General features: G+C 42.3%; 1 protein-coding gene across 2 annotated transcripts in view; it reads right to left on the bottom strand.

Moving 5' to 3' along the window:
* prex2 (phosphatidylinositol-3,4,5-trisphosphate-dependent Rac exchange factor 2) overlaps window positions 1–13250 on the bottom strand; it is an 81973-nt gene that overhangs the window by 12411 nt on the left and 56312 nt on the right. For both annotated transcript variants that reach the window (XM_030767451.1, XM_030767450.1), the window contains 6 exons: window positions 11600–11728; window positions 10746–10787; window positions 9732–9937; window positions 7767–7869; window positions 7325–7468; window positions 6266–6380 (listed from right to left, as the gene is read on the bottom strand). In XM_030767451.1, coding sequence (XP_030623311.1) covers window positions 6266–6380; window positions 7325–7468; window positions 7767–7869; window positions 9732–9937; window positions 10746–10787; window positions 11600–11728 — 739 coding nt within the window. The remainder of the gene's footprint in view (window positions 1–6265; window positions 6381–7324; window positions 7469–7766; window positions 7870–9731; window positions 9938–10745; window positions 10788–11599; window positions 11729–13250) is intronic.

The raw sequence follows: 13250 nt of genomic DNA, 5'->3' as shown, positions 1-13250 counted from the left end.
CCCAACCACCCCCCCCCCCCCCCCCCCGGTCTCTTTTCTTCTAACCTTCCATTTAACACATTTCCTGAGCTGCAGCTGCAGGCCTTGAAGGGATCAAGTGTAAAATGGGTTTGTGAGGTGGGGGTGTTGACCAAGAAAGAGCAGAGCCCTCTCCGGTCCAGTCAGCAGCTGAAAAAAAAAAAAAATCGGCACAGGTATCTGAAACAAGGTGCCTGGGAGTCCTGTGAGGAGTACCGGGGTTCCAGCGCTTAGGCATGACCAGTCATGTCAATCCCATTTAATCAGCTCCAACAAAAAGAGGCATTAGAGAATGCTCTTTGGCATGCATTTGTATATCGCCGCTTCCTGCCCGGTGGATCTGGGAGCCCTGACTCCCGCAGGACCTGTTACCGAACAGCAGTGGTTCCCTTAAAGCAAACTCCGTAATAACTAATGGGCTACGTTTTCCCTTCATCAACTTTTATAAGAAGCTCTAATGGAAAGACTGGCCGGCGGCCAAGGATGCACTGTATTCGCTATCCCTCATTTTAGCCAGCTAAGGAGATTTACTTCACTCAGCTTCAACTCTTTCTAATAAAAGACATTTGTGACCCCACGGAAGGAGGAATCATTAGCCGTCAGCGCAGTCTCCGATTTACATCCGTGAAACTAAACATGTGACGAAGACACCGACCTATCAGTGCAAGCAAACAGAAGCAATAAACAGGAATAAAAGGAAAGAGGATATTTGTCTATACTGATTAGAGGAGTAGATGTGCACACCGAACTTATGGTTTCCATAAGCAAATGATGTTTTATGTTATCTACCTCGTTTGCTAAATACTGGCAAACGCTGGAGATTTACAAGCAGCTGTCAGTAAGACCATCACAGCGAGTCAGAAGCAAGTAAATCACTAAAACTTACAACAGTAAAATTACTAAAAAAGAAAAGAAAAAAAAAATCAAAAATACAGAATCCAGGCAGTTGCTAATGAGGCCAGGGTGGATACCCTGTGAACCCGCATGTGGATGCTTCACAAAGTGGCTCTGATTTCCATACCACTCATAGATCATTTCCTCATCCAACGCAACTTTGTGTACACTACATTCACAGGATTTATGTGCGGTGACATGAATGATGACTGTGTCAAAACAGGAAAATTGTTCAGACTTCCACTTGGAAAATGCTAGTATCTCGGATTGCCAGGGTGGGGCTGCTTCAACGACTGTATCCCTTTCACTTTGTATGACCCCAAGACAAGAGGAACTGTACGCTCTTAGTTCCGAAGTAAATTAACTAAAAGTCATCCCAATTATCCATTTTCCCTCTTAAAAAAAAGTGTGAACATGCATTTAGAGGTAACACAAACACTTTTTATTTGGCATAAATGCAGTGAACGGGAAGCACGTTTCCTGTCCTTGAGGCCAACAGAAGTGTAAGGTTACTATGGGTCTTCCAGCCGTTTGACACGTGTCAAATAAATCATCCACGTTAAGCAACTGAAACAATTACGTTATTTGCGGTTTAGAGACCATTAAAGACAGGAGATGGAAGTTGTGTTTTAACCTATGAACCTCACAATTTGCCAAAAGTTTCTTTCTTTAGAATGTTGTAAAAATGGCGTATTGGAAACTAAGGGGGGGGGGGGGGCAGTGATGTTCGCTCAAGGCGGGTTCAGTTTCACACTCGTAAGGGCACAGAAAGATCCCACCTCAATTCTCATATTATATTTCATGAAGTCTTGTGGTGAAATGTTGATTATTTATGTGATATTGCATTTTGAGTGACACTTCTGGCTATTTTTTTTTTCTTTCTGACATTCTAAAAGCTCAGCACTGTGTCGTGGCCACTGTCCAGTTCCAGCTCTACATTTTATGCCCTAAAGTGAACTAATAAATCGGCACCTGGCTTCCTGTTCTTACTGTCGCTATGGTCCAACTCATGACCTCAGAGCTTCTCTCAGAAACATTGTGGAAATTCACGAACAAGCAGGGTGGCACGAGGCAAGCACACAGAAACGACCGAGACCGCTTTTGGCGACTGGCAAACAGCTTCCCTGCGGGACCAACCAACCCACAATTCCGCGTTCAGCCCACATTGAGCCACTTCCAGCTGTTACTAGAGTGTTCACACCAATGATTAGCCAAGCTCAACTTGAGTTTGCAATTACCAAGTGCTGCATACACCCACTGTCATAAATCAAGCCTGTCTCGCACCGCTTACAGACTCAAACAGCAGGTCAGGCCAACGCCGGAGAGAGCAATCGATCTGAATCAAACGCGCCCCCAGATGAGCGCGGGAACGGTTAGCCATCCGGAAGTGCTGAAAACAAATAAGCCATGTTCTGTTAGGAGACACAGTCAGTGAACAAGAGACACAGGTATGTAGACCTGCACAGCTCAGAATAGTGGGTCTATTCATTTTCTTCTCATATACAATTCAGGTGTTCTGTGGTAGATAAAAATAGAATCTCCAATACCTTTGATTGCAGCTGACAAATGAATTTATCTCTAATTATACAGGAAGTGGAGTGAGCTTCAAAAGAGGTTTGTATGCATTTTCGCACTCATCCAGACAACCTTCGACACCACATGTACACTCGCACAGCTTTACTCTTTTCCATACACAGCGGCATTGCTTGGCAACTAATCACGCATTTTGATGTTTTTGCTGATGCAGGGAAATGGGAGATGAACTCTGCTTCGATTTGGAAAAAAAAAATAATAAAAAAATACAATGATACAAATACAGATGAATCATTGATTTACACATGCCAAATATTACTTAACTGTTGTGATTTCTATCACAACTGACATATAAATACTACAGCGTTTGCTTGACTGTCTGCACGCCAGATGGCAGTTAACCTTATATTGTCTCAGTGGTTTGGATAAAGAGGCCACGAGGTGTGACCACGGCCCCGTCTCTCATACTGGTTCTCTGTTCTCTGAGAGCTCTCAACAAGATATGCTTGATTATTTCTACATTTCAGGTTTCGGTATACACTTCAACACAGTTACTGAATAGATGCTATTCACAAGTGTGCTTTGAATTACAGGCAGTTTGCGTGGAGAAAATTATCTCATATGAGACTTGACAGGTGTTTGTGATTAAGCATTGAGTTTATCATTCTTGGACAATCTGTGTTACTTAATCAGTTGTGATGGCTTTACTTAAAACAGATCTGACTTTTGTATGTGTCAGTGAGTGAGACAATACGCAGCTGGAGTAGCTCAAATCAAACCTTCTACTAATCTCTTCCACAGTTCTGTCCCAAATGCATCTTAACATTGACTTCAAAGATTTCTTCAGACCCAAGACAGAGAGATGAGTCCACCCATGTAATCTAAGTAGCCCACAGGTTTTAAAAGCAACTCTTCTGCCAGTGGATGAGAAGAATCCTGTGAAAACAACGGAACATCTACAGTATCTAAGCCTTATTTTTCTCCAATCCGGGACAATGATAACACTACACTTTGCGAAACTGTGATTCTATAATTACAATGAAACGGATGCAAATTAGCTCCAGAGTGTTCAATTCAGAAACCATTCAGACTGTTCTGTTTGAACTCGAACAAAGATTTAAGTGTTCTGTTTGAGATTTGTTGAGCATTCTTTGAGAGGGACTCAGAGAAGAGAATAGAGAAAAAAAAAAAAAATACTGTATAGCAGAGTTTTCACAGCGAGGGCCGTAAGGCAGCAATTTACACCTTGAGTGACAAGGTTCAGACGGCACGCAGCATCCAGCCTCACTTCAGCACATCAGGGAATAACTCTGGATCCCACACAGGGCGCTATCTATCTGTCATCTGTAGGCCACGGCTCAAACACCAGCCAAACCCACAAGAGCCACTGAGCCGTGGATAACAAGGTGCTGAGGAAGTGATGTGACGCTAAGGACACGACCGCCGTGAATAGCAGGACTCCAGTCAGGCCGAGAACCAATCGTCTTACAAACAGGCGCCGAGAAATGCCCGAAGAAGCGAGCGAGCGCCTTTCACTTTCAGGAGTCAAGGGTTCGATCTTTAGAGAAGTGGCCTATACAGGTCAGACGGTTTTCCGTCTTTAAACTGGACTTGCCTTGATGGGGCCGGACCTGATGAGTCAGGCGTTTTTCTGTTTGGTTTTTGTGGGTCCTGAGGCAGTGCCCACCCTCCCTCTCTTGCCACAGCATGGGCCCTTCAGCACACATCTGCTGTTTATTGCACCAGGAGGCTCCACTGTCAATTCAATTAAGCCTGTTCCGCTCACGTCATTCCCAAGGAGCCAGAATCCTGCGCCCATGTGACTTTGCGGAATCTCTACACAATCAATGCCTCTCCACATTCTGTATCGTACAGATCAAACCACAAACTGCACTGCAGTGAAACAACACTAGCAGGCTTCTATATCAACTGTTTTCAAAACAGATCCTAAGAGATCAACCGTTTCTTCTCTTTTCATGTCAGCCAAAATCCCGTTTAGTTCTGTTCGTACGTTTCTCTAGACAATAGCACTTTGATTTTTTTTTATTATGAATAATTATGAATAATTATGTATAGCTCAAATCAGTCATTGCTGAGCTGGACAAAATGTCAACATGATCATGAATCCTCAGGACCGTATTTGAAAACCAGTGCACAGCGATTTAACACGCGTGACTGTTATGGGATATAAATTGTACGGTTGCCAGGACGAGACAAGGGAATTTGAGCCCCGCTCAGAGAGCTGCCTCTCTGTTACGTCTTAATTGGACTGATGCCATTTTAAAGGTTCAGTGCATCACCTCTTTTTCTCTGGCCGTTCTCGCTTAACTTGTGGTCGATACAAATAAATCAGGTCCGTGTCATACAGCGATACATTTTCTCATCAAATAAAAGCTACTGTACACCTCAGAGGGGCAGGGCGTAGGGATGAAGTTATTAAAGGGATCCTTGGTGACTTTTTAAAAATGTCAGCATAGAGCACTGCAGAGAACAAGTGACTCAGCAACACTTAGTCTATGCCAGAAAAACAAAAACAATAGCGCACATTCTGAAGTGATGTGTCACAGTTATATATAAAACTCACTCCGTTTACCAGTATCATATCAAACACGGGGACTCAATTAGGATTTTCCACTGAACGAGGCAAAGCAGTTATAGTTGATATCAACATATAGCAGACTCTGTCTTACATAAATCATTTCTCCATGGCGAATATCCTATTTATAACCCTCTGAACTTGGCTAGATTCAGCATACTGTAACTAATTAAGGCAAAGATCCGTCCCAGATGCTCAACTTGAGTGAGATCCACAGATAAGAAAGCTAAATTCACAAGCACTGTGCTTGAGTGAATATCCAGAGAATATAAAGAATTCCATCTAATTTAAGATATATATATATATATATATATATTGCCAAATATTACTAATGATGTTCTGGGTTGAAAGAGAAAGGATATATTTCTCTGAAACTACTCAGTTTTCCCAAACGTCATACAATATTGCTGAGAGTGTAGTTACACAGGGAAATAATTTAGCTTTTCAGTAATGCCCCAGTACTCTGCTGTGGATGTGAAAATGCTTCATTCTATATGTCAGACGGGGCATTGACATGAGATATTTCAAACATATGTCATTTTGAGAAGTACAATCTGTTTTTGCAGATCTTTTCAATGAGCTCAAAATACGTCGTTGTCAGATCCTACAGATCCATTCATATCAATTCCATCATCAAAGCACTTATCTAGAGACTCAGCTAAAAGCAATTACAACCAGAAAGACAGCCTTTGATGCTTTGACATGGTTTCCCGTCTAAAAAAATGGTATTTTCTGCTTTTATTATAAATACCATTGATATTCACACAGGATATTGCCAAGATGACAATGGTTGCCTCAGAGGAAAAAACACTCAGTAAAGACACAGTAAGAGCTCTTGAGATGTATACCACCAGCTCTCCAGACTTTCTCTAAATTTATGAGAAAACCTGAAAATCCAGTGGCACACATGAAAAAGCCAGTCAGTGTTTTGGACTCCAGTGGGTTGTAACCCAATGAAACGGGGAACAGGCATGTGCTAGCCGTCTGATTGGACCCTCTGCTGTTTCCAGGAGAATGTACCTACAGAATAAGCTAGCCACAGAACTATGTTCTCCAATTCTCCTTAAAAGCAATGCCAGTGCTCTAGATTATGTAAGCTGTGTTGTGAAAACGATGAACCTTAAGGTTAAGGCAAACTTAAAATTTCAGAGCTGGGCTGGAGAAGATTTTTTTTTTTTAGACATTTGGATGTGATCTTTCATAAAAAAGGTGAAGCAGGCTTACCTCAGTCTCTTGTAGTACTGCTTGACCTTCTCCAGGGAAGCAGCGTTGATCTGTGCCTGGTATTCCTCCACTGAGACATTGTCTCTGTAATAATAACCCTCCATGCTCTCCAAAGCTACAACAACAACAACCACGAAAAAAAAAAACAGATTTCATTTTTTCAGACAGTGCTGCATCGGTCAAAACAAACTTTTATTTACACGCACCGGCAATGAGTCACGTTTATACAAAAAGGCTTTGCTTAATTTAACAACATGTCAAGAAAGGGCAAGGAGCATTGCTAGTCACGACCATTCCACTTTTGTGGTTTACACGGCATTCACTCTCTTCGACACAAAAGACATCTCTAACAAAGAGAAACGACGCCGCCAAAGGCCAGGCACTACACAGTCGGGTTTCTGTGCAGGGTTTAGGAAAATCTAACTCCATCTCGTTCATCAGTTCATTACTAGTTCAACACAACTTGTCATTAGTGTCAGTAAAATGACATGTAAGAACAGCGTAGCACTTCACATTCTGACACAACGAAAAACCCCAGCGAAGAGACAATGCCTGTCCCTCAGCCTCGGCAAATCACGTCTGTGTCTATAGATATGGCCGTCACTGTCATAACTGTCAGCGCTGCTGGAGCGGTGTTGAATTTGTCAACATGGATAATGAATGAGGAAGTTCAGCCTAAGAGGCGTTCACACAATCACACCCCGCAGCTTTCACATCACACTCAATAATTCAGTAGTTCAGTGGCCAAGCGTTTAACCTGACACAGTGCAACACTGAGGTGGTGGGGGCGGGGTCATGGTGTGCTTGTGATGTATTCTTTCATTTCGTCCATATGTTATGAAAAGCACAAATATATATTTTGCACTGTAAAATGCCTTAAATATTTCTGCAACTCGAAATGAGTATTTTTTTTTTTCAGGGGGGATGTTCTTTTTCTATATTCAGATTAAAACTCTCTCAATACTCTAAGTGTTATTCCAAATACAGCTCTGCCCAAGGTCAGAAAAATCAAACGGTCAAAAATCGACAGTGATGTTGCGTGTGCGTTGCAGGGCTTACCCTGTGTGAAGAGGACCGGGTAGATCTTAAAGCCGCTCCCGTGTCTAAGTCTCTGGGGAAGGTGCTGGAAGTAGAAGCCCTCCAGGTAAAAGCACACTTTCAGGGCTTGTCTTGTACCCTCCACCTGGTACGAGATGGGCATATCTGCAGACAGGTAAATAAAATGAGTGCCCGTCTACAGCTGAGGATCAACTTAACTAAAACTGACAATGTGGAGGAAGAAGCAGTTTGTCTGCATTCTAAGCTCTTTTCTGTTTTGCAACTAAAAAAAAAAAAAAAAAACTTTCCGTTTTTGTGGTTTTTACTTTTTCGTTTGCGGCTTTTACTTTTTTGCATGTACATGGCTTCTAGAGCGGTGAGCAAAGATTCTGTTTCTCTGTTGATTCACTGCTGTAGTTGTTTATCCTTGTCTATCTGAGTGTATTTTTAAAACAAAACTTACTTGCAACCACAGGTTCACCGTCAAATTGTCTGAAGTAAAAGGTGACCTTCTCCAGGTCTATCAATGCCACCTGGGTATCCTCTAACATAGCTTGCTCATCCGTCTGAAAAGACAAAGGAACAAAAGCCCTGCATCAATGCATTGTATGAGAGCATGTGTGTGTGTGTGTGTGTGTGTGTAAGCATGTACATTCTGAGACAGAACATGTTCCCAAGGTTCCTTTCCAGGCAACATCTCCCATCCACATCCTCACACACAAACAACGACCGGCATCTTCTCGAAAACAGAGAAGAGAGAGATTTGTTTGCACAGCCACCTCGTCATACTCCTCCCCCCTCGCGCGCTCTCTCTCTCTCTCTTTCCGTTTTCTCGGTCTGACGCTTTCATAAACAAACAGAGCGTGGAGAAGGTTTTGGGCTCACAGCTTTTTTTTTTTTTCCACAAATTAGAGATGCGCCAAATGTGAAAAACGTTTTTCCCTGACAAATCTAAGAGTGACACCCCCGGCTGACGTGTGGGCAGGCTTTATAAAAGCCAGCTTAATGAGGCATTTCCCACAAACCTTTCATGTGCTGCCCTACACAGCTGCCAAGAGATTTAATGTAGTAAAATTACCTTGGGGTTGGGCATGTGGTGTAACTTATGCTCCCTGTGCGGAGTGAGTAAGGTGGAGGAGGACAAAGAGGAGGAGGAGGAGGAGGAGGAAAGTGAGGAGAAGTGATAAGGCAAAAGTGTAGTGTTGAGAATGTGCACATTATCCTGGGCCCACAGAGAGAGGGAAAGAGAGAGAGAGAGAGAGAGAGAGAGAGAGAGAGAGAGAGAGAGAGAGAGAGAGAGAGAGATGGGGGGGGTGGGAGGGGGGTAAAAATCCCTGCCCTCTGTAACTCATGCTGAGTCTCTCATTTTGACACATCCAGTCTCCGTGACATTGCCCTTTTTAAAACCTTTATAATTCCATCCAGAAATAATAAGGAAATTACTAAAAGACAATTATTGCTTCTCCAAATCCTCAAAGTAATCCTTTTGGCTAGAAATGGGTTTTTTTTTCTTCTTTATGTGGAAGAAGTTACTTTTGAGTACAAACAAAACTTTTATGTGAAGGACAAACGCTAAACACACAAACAATGCTATCAGATAATCCAACACCAAGACAGTGAGACCCTTTCTAAGGGCAGCCAAAGACATCATCACTTTACACAACAAAAGCTAATCCCTTGTGATCCTTCAATTCAGCTTGGGTAAAGAAAACCTGTGCAAATTGTAAGTATCATGGCAACATACACATTGGTCATCGATTCAATAAGGCAACAGACTAAATCTCTCAAAGCACACAGAGTAATCTAACTGCATGAAAGCTTTCCAGGGGTGATACACGCCAATGGAAAACGCTGGAATGTCTAACGCTAATAACAAAACAGAGAACGTTACAATAAATTTCAGGCCCCAGCTAGTGTAATTGCTTGGCATTGTGGTCAGTGTCATCATGACCACGGATTACGGTGAAAGAGGGGGCATTCTCCTCATTAGACGGGGTAGAACAAGGCTCTTTCAGAGGGGCACAATGGCATGATTGTTGGGAAAGCATTTTCACATTAGGAGCGTCGGGATCCTTCCCCACCATCCAAATCACTTAATCCCCTAACCTTGCAACACCTGAACCCTTGGCTTTTTGGAAACAATCAACACCGAGCAGAAAGAAACCAATACACTGATGAGCACAACCAAGAAAACGTTAACTATATGTTCCCATTAATTAACTGGTCATCGATCTCGCTTGAAATGAAGCTAATGAAAAGCGGCCAACGTCCAAGAAAAATGGTCAGTTGAGCCTGAGCTATGGAGATTCCAGCCCAGCTGAGGAGACAGAGTGACATAGTTTATATGGTATTGCTTCCAGACTTCCAGAAGCAGCTGCGGTGTCCATAATGAACATTATTCTTACTTGTGGCTCTGGAAGACACTCACCAGGTTGGGGGAGAGCAGGGACTGGAAATGAAGGAGCAGCCCAGCAGAGGAGATCTGCTCCAGCCAACGACGGCTAGCTTCCTGGGCCTCGCCCTCAGTGCTGTGAGCCTGGTTCAGAACAGCCAGTAACTGCTCTGAAAACGAGCAAACGGCAGCTACCAGACTCTGACAAAACACCATGTCCCTCCGCAACTGGATCTCTGAGTCTGAGAGAAAGAGAAAGAGAAAGAGAAAGAGAAGGATGTAGAGAAAAGTAGAGGAAAAGCAAAAGAAAAGTAAGGCTTTTTATAACAATAGCAAAGAAAAGGCAAAAAGACACTGTGAAACTTTTGATTATCCTTTTACCACTTCTTAGGGCTGAACTAAAACTTTTAAATAGCTTTTTGGGAATCTGTCTTGCATCTTAAATGTTAAATACTTTCTGATAAAAAAAAAAGACAAAAAAAAAAAAGAGGTGCACTGACCCAGAAATAATAATCGACTGCCATAATAGCACAAAAAATGGACCCGAAAAAAACACTGTAAAACCTGCGTATTTAAAATGAGTTCATGCACCCCATTGGAATTTCTAATGGGCATCCAATTTTTCTTTTTTTTTTTTCAGCCAAACATTATTTGCATTTTCACTCCATAACCTTGAGAAACAGTGAGTTTCTATTACATTATGTTTTTCATAAGGGGATTACAGAAGCCTTAGAGGGCTCGAGTCATATGGATAATTTCTCTAGAAGGATTCTGGGATTGCTTTGCAGGTATCATTACTGCTAAGCAGTAAAATTCTCAATCACTGCCTGTAATTTATTCGGACTATCTTCAGCAGAGCTCCCACTGTTTAATGAGACTATGAAGATTCTGAAGGGTAAATGTGAGTAACTGTGCACTGAAGTGACTGAAATTTTGCATGTCATGTATTTATATCAACGCTTAGCCTTCACAGTGTCATGAACAAACCTCAGAATTATATTCAGGATACAGTGGGGATGAATGTAGCCAAGATAACAAAGTTGGACTAACCTGTGTACTGAAGTAAGACCAGTAGTAACCGTGTCTTCACCTCTGAAACATCGAAAAAGCAAACAGAATGATTCAAATGACAAAGAGACTCCCTCAGTACTCATAGTAATATGCACCCTTCCTACAAAAAAATGTGTTGCAGTGACAAAATAAATATAACCCCAAATGTTTCATTTTGACAAATATATCTTCAAACAATCTTGAATATAAACTGTTTGAAAGACTGTTTAAAATGTTCGAATGTAAATGGCAATGTTTATTTCCAAAGATCTGTTGGAATACGATTATAAACTACAAAGCAGAATTTCTCAGTTGGCTGGATAAAATAAAGATCAACTCAAAACTGTCTCTTCTCCCACTTGACAGTTTTGAGTTTTTGATAAATGCTACCCAGCTAGAAAAGAAGCAGCATTCTATAGTTAACAGCAATACAACAACTCCACAGTATAAGGCAGACACAGTATAAGAGCGTTAGCAAAGGTATTAAGTCAGAATAAAAGGGTTAAGCTACGTTCGAATACTCCTCTGTTTGTTACTGTACCACTCTGACTTCTCTGTTCCTTTCCCAAAAGTGTCATGCAAATGTGCTTGAAAAGTCAAGCACATTCAGACACATGGACACTCTAAAAGCCTAACAGAATGGGGGTGGGGACCTAAAGTGCACGAGAGTGCTTTTCAGACTGCTGCTAACGGCTAACCTGGGGAACTTTAAGTGCAGTAAGCGCTTGCTTCCGTAATTCCGATTTAGTGCTCTGAATTTGACTAACTCCCTGTGAGCGCAGTGACTGGCTAATGCTACGCCCTGCCTGGATTTGGTTGTGTTGGCTCTGGTGTGGCTTTTTTGGAGGTATGACCTTCTACAAACTTGGCAATAGTCTGCGTGAGGGCCTGGACGCTGCTGGGTAAGTTCCACGGGTCCTGCTTGATGTGGAGACGCAGCTTCTTGGTGCAGTTGACCTTGGGCTCCATTTCCTGGTGGAACTCTGTCCAAAAACATCACAAACGCTTGACTATGACAGCACAAAAAGGAGCTATTGCATGAACCCCTGCCAAAAAATACCACAGACGGCACGGAACACGCACACACACATGAACACACACACACACACACACACACACTAACTCTTTCATTTAAAGCACGATGAGGATTAAGGTACCATATGCTAAAGTTACGGCGCCATGATGTGCCACTAGATGGCATGACTCTGTGTGTTGTTGAGTCTTGTCCTTGTGCACAGGTGACAGATGGCACAGACAATGAGAGTGTTCAACAGTTGGCCTGGCCATGGTGATAAAGAGGTGCTATGTGGGAATGAGGGGGAAGAAGTTATGACACACACACAAATGGGTGCGCACGCACACACTTACACACACAAACACACACACCCTCTCCATCTCCCGTTTAAGAGAGCAGTGACGGGTTTTCTTAATGTAATCTCATTAATTCTTTTCATGTTCAGGTTATGTAAGCATTTCCTTAACGTGGCTTTGTCAAGCGCCTCTTTATCTCTTCTTGTCGATATCTGTTTCTCAAAGCCATAAAGCAAACCTTGATTTTCTGCATGGCTGAAGCCCTCGGATCAAACGCGGGACCCGCATCATTTAGACATTAATATTGATTGCTCTCCCTCTTCCATTTCAAGTTGTTTGAACTTAAAAAAAAAAAAAAACGTGTCATGCCCCTTTGTTTCTAGCAGTGGAGTATAATTCAGACCAACAGCTTGTCATCTGATGTATCTTGAATAGAATAAGATGTGTGCTGATCTATGCTTGATTTACAGGGGGCCCCCCTGGGGTCTCTGTGTTCTCTCTTGCAAGTTGCTTAACATCTTCCTGATCAAATGGTGAAATTTCTCATCTATTCTATAAACTCTGATCAAACTCTCCCTTCCTCTACCCACCCCTCTCTTCCCTCCACAACCATCCACGAAACTCAGTGGGGTGAGGGGGACACCGCACAGATGAGAGGAGCGCTGATATTCACACAAGAATAACGCTGAACGTTTGAGGGATTAAGATACAGAAACACAAGGGACCGCATGCTAATCTCTTCAGTTCTTCATAACGCTATTAGTTATTTCTTTAGAACGGCGGTGAGACCCCAAAGAGAACAAATAAGCTGAGATTTTGGAACACAGAGACCACACACAGGTGGTGCTAAGTCTTACTGAGTCACCGTTTCAGTTCACCGTCTTATCAAAATGTAGAGGAGTTTAATGTTTTAAAATAGCCTGAGAACAATGCATCTGTAGATATCAACATTAAAAATGACCTTCAGTCAGTCCTTCTGTATAACTGGAAAAACATTGTAATCTCTATCATGTGCTGAGTCAAACACTCCACAGTCATTTCTACTATGCAGTCCAGGTTAGAGTCAACTGTGAGAGAGGAAATGTTTGTTCTAGCTTATTTCCTATAAGATACCAATATCAGACTTCGAGCTATAAACGCCCAGAAAGTCCATTATATCTTTCTGAACAAAGAGAAAGATCTGGATCAAATGCT

Source organism: Chanos chanos, chromosome 3 (assembly GCF_902362185.1).
Source record: "Chanos chanos chromosome 3, fChaCha1.1, whole genome shotgun sequence".
NCBI lineage: Eukaryota > Metazoa > Chordata > Actinopteri > Gonorynchiformes > Chanidae > Chanos > Chanos chanos.
This window is presented reverse-complemented; position numbering and strand designations above follow the sequence as displayed.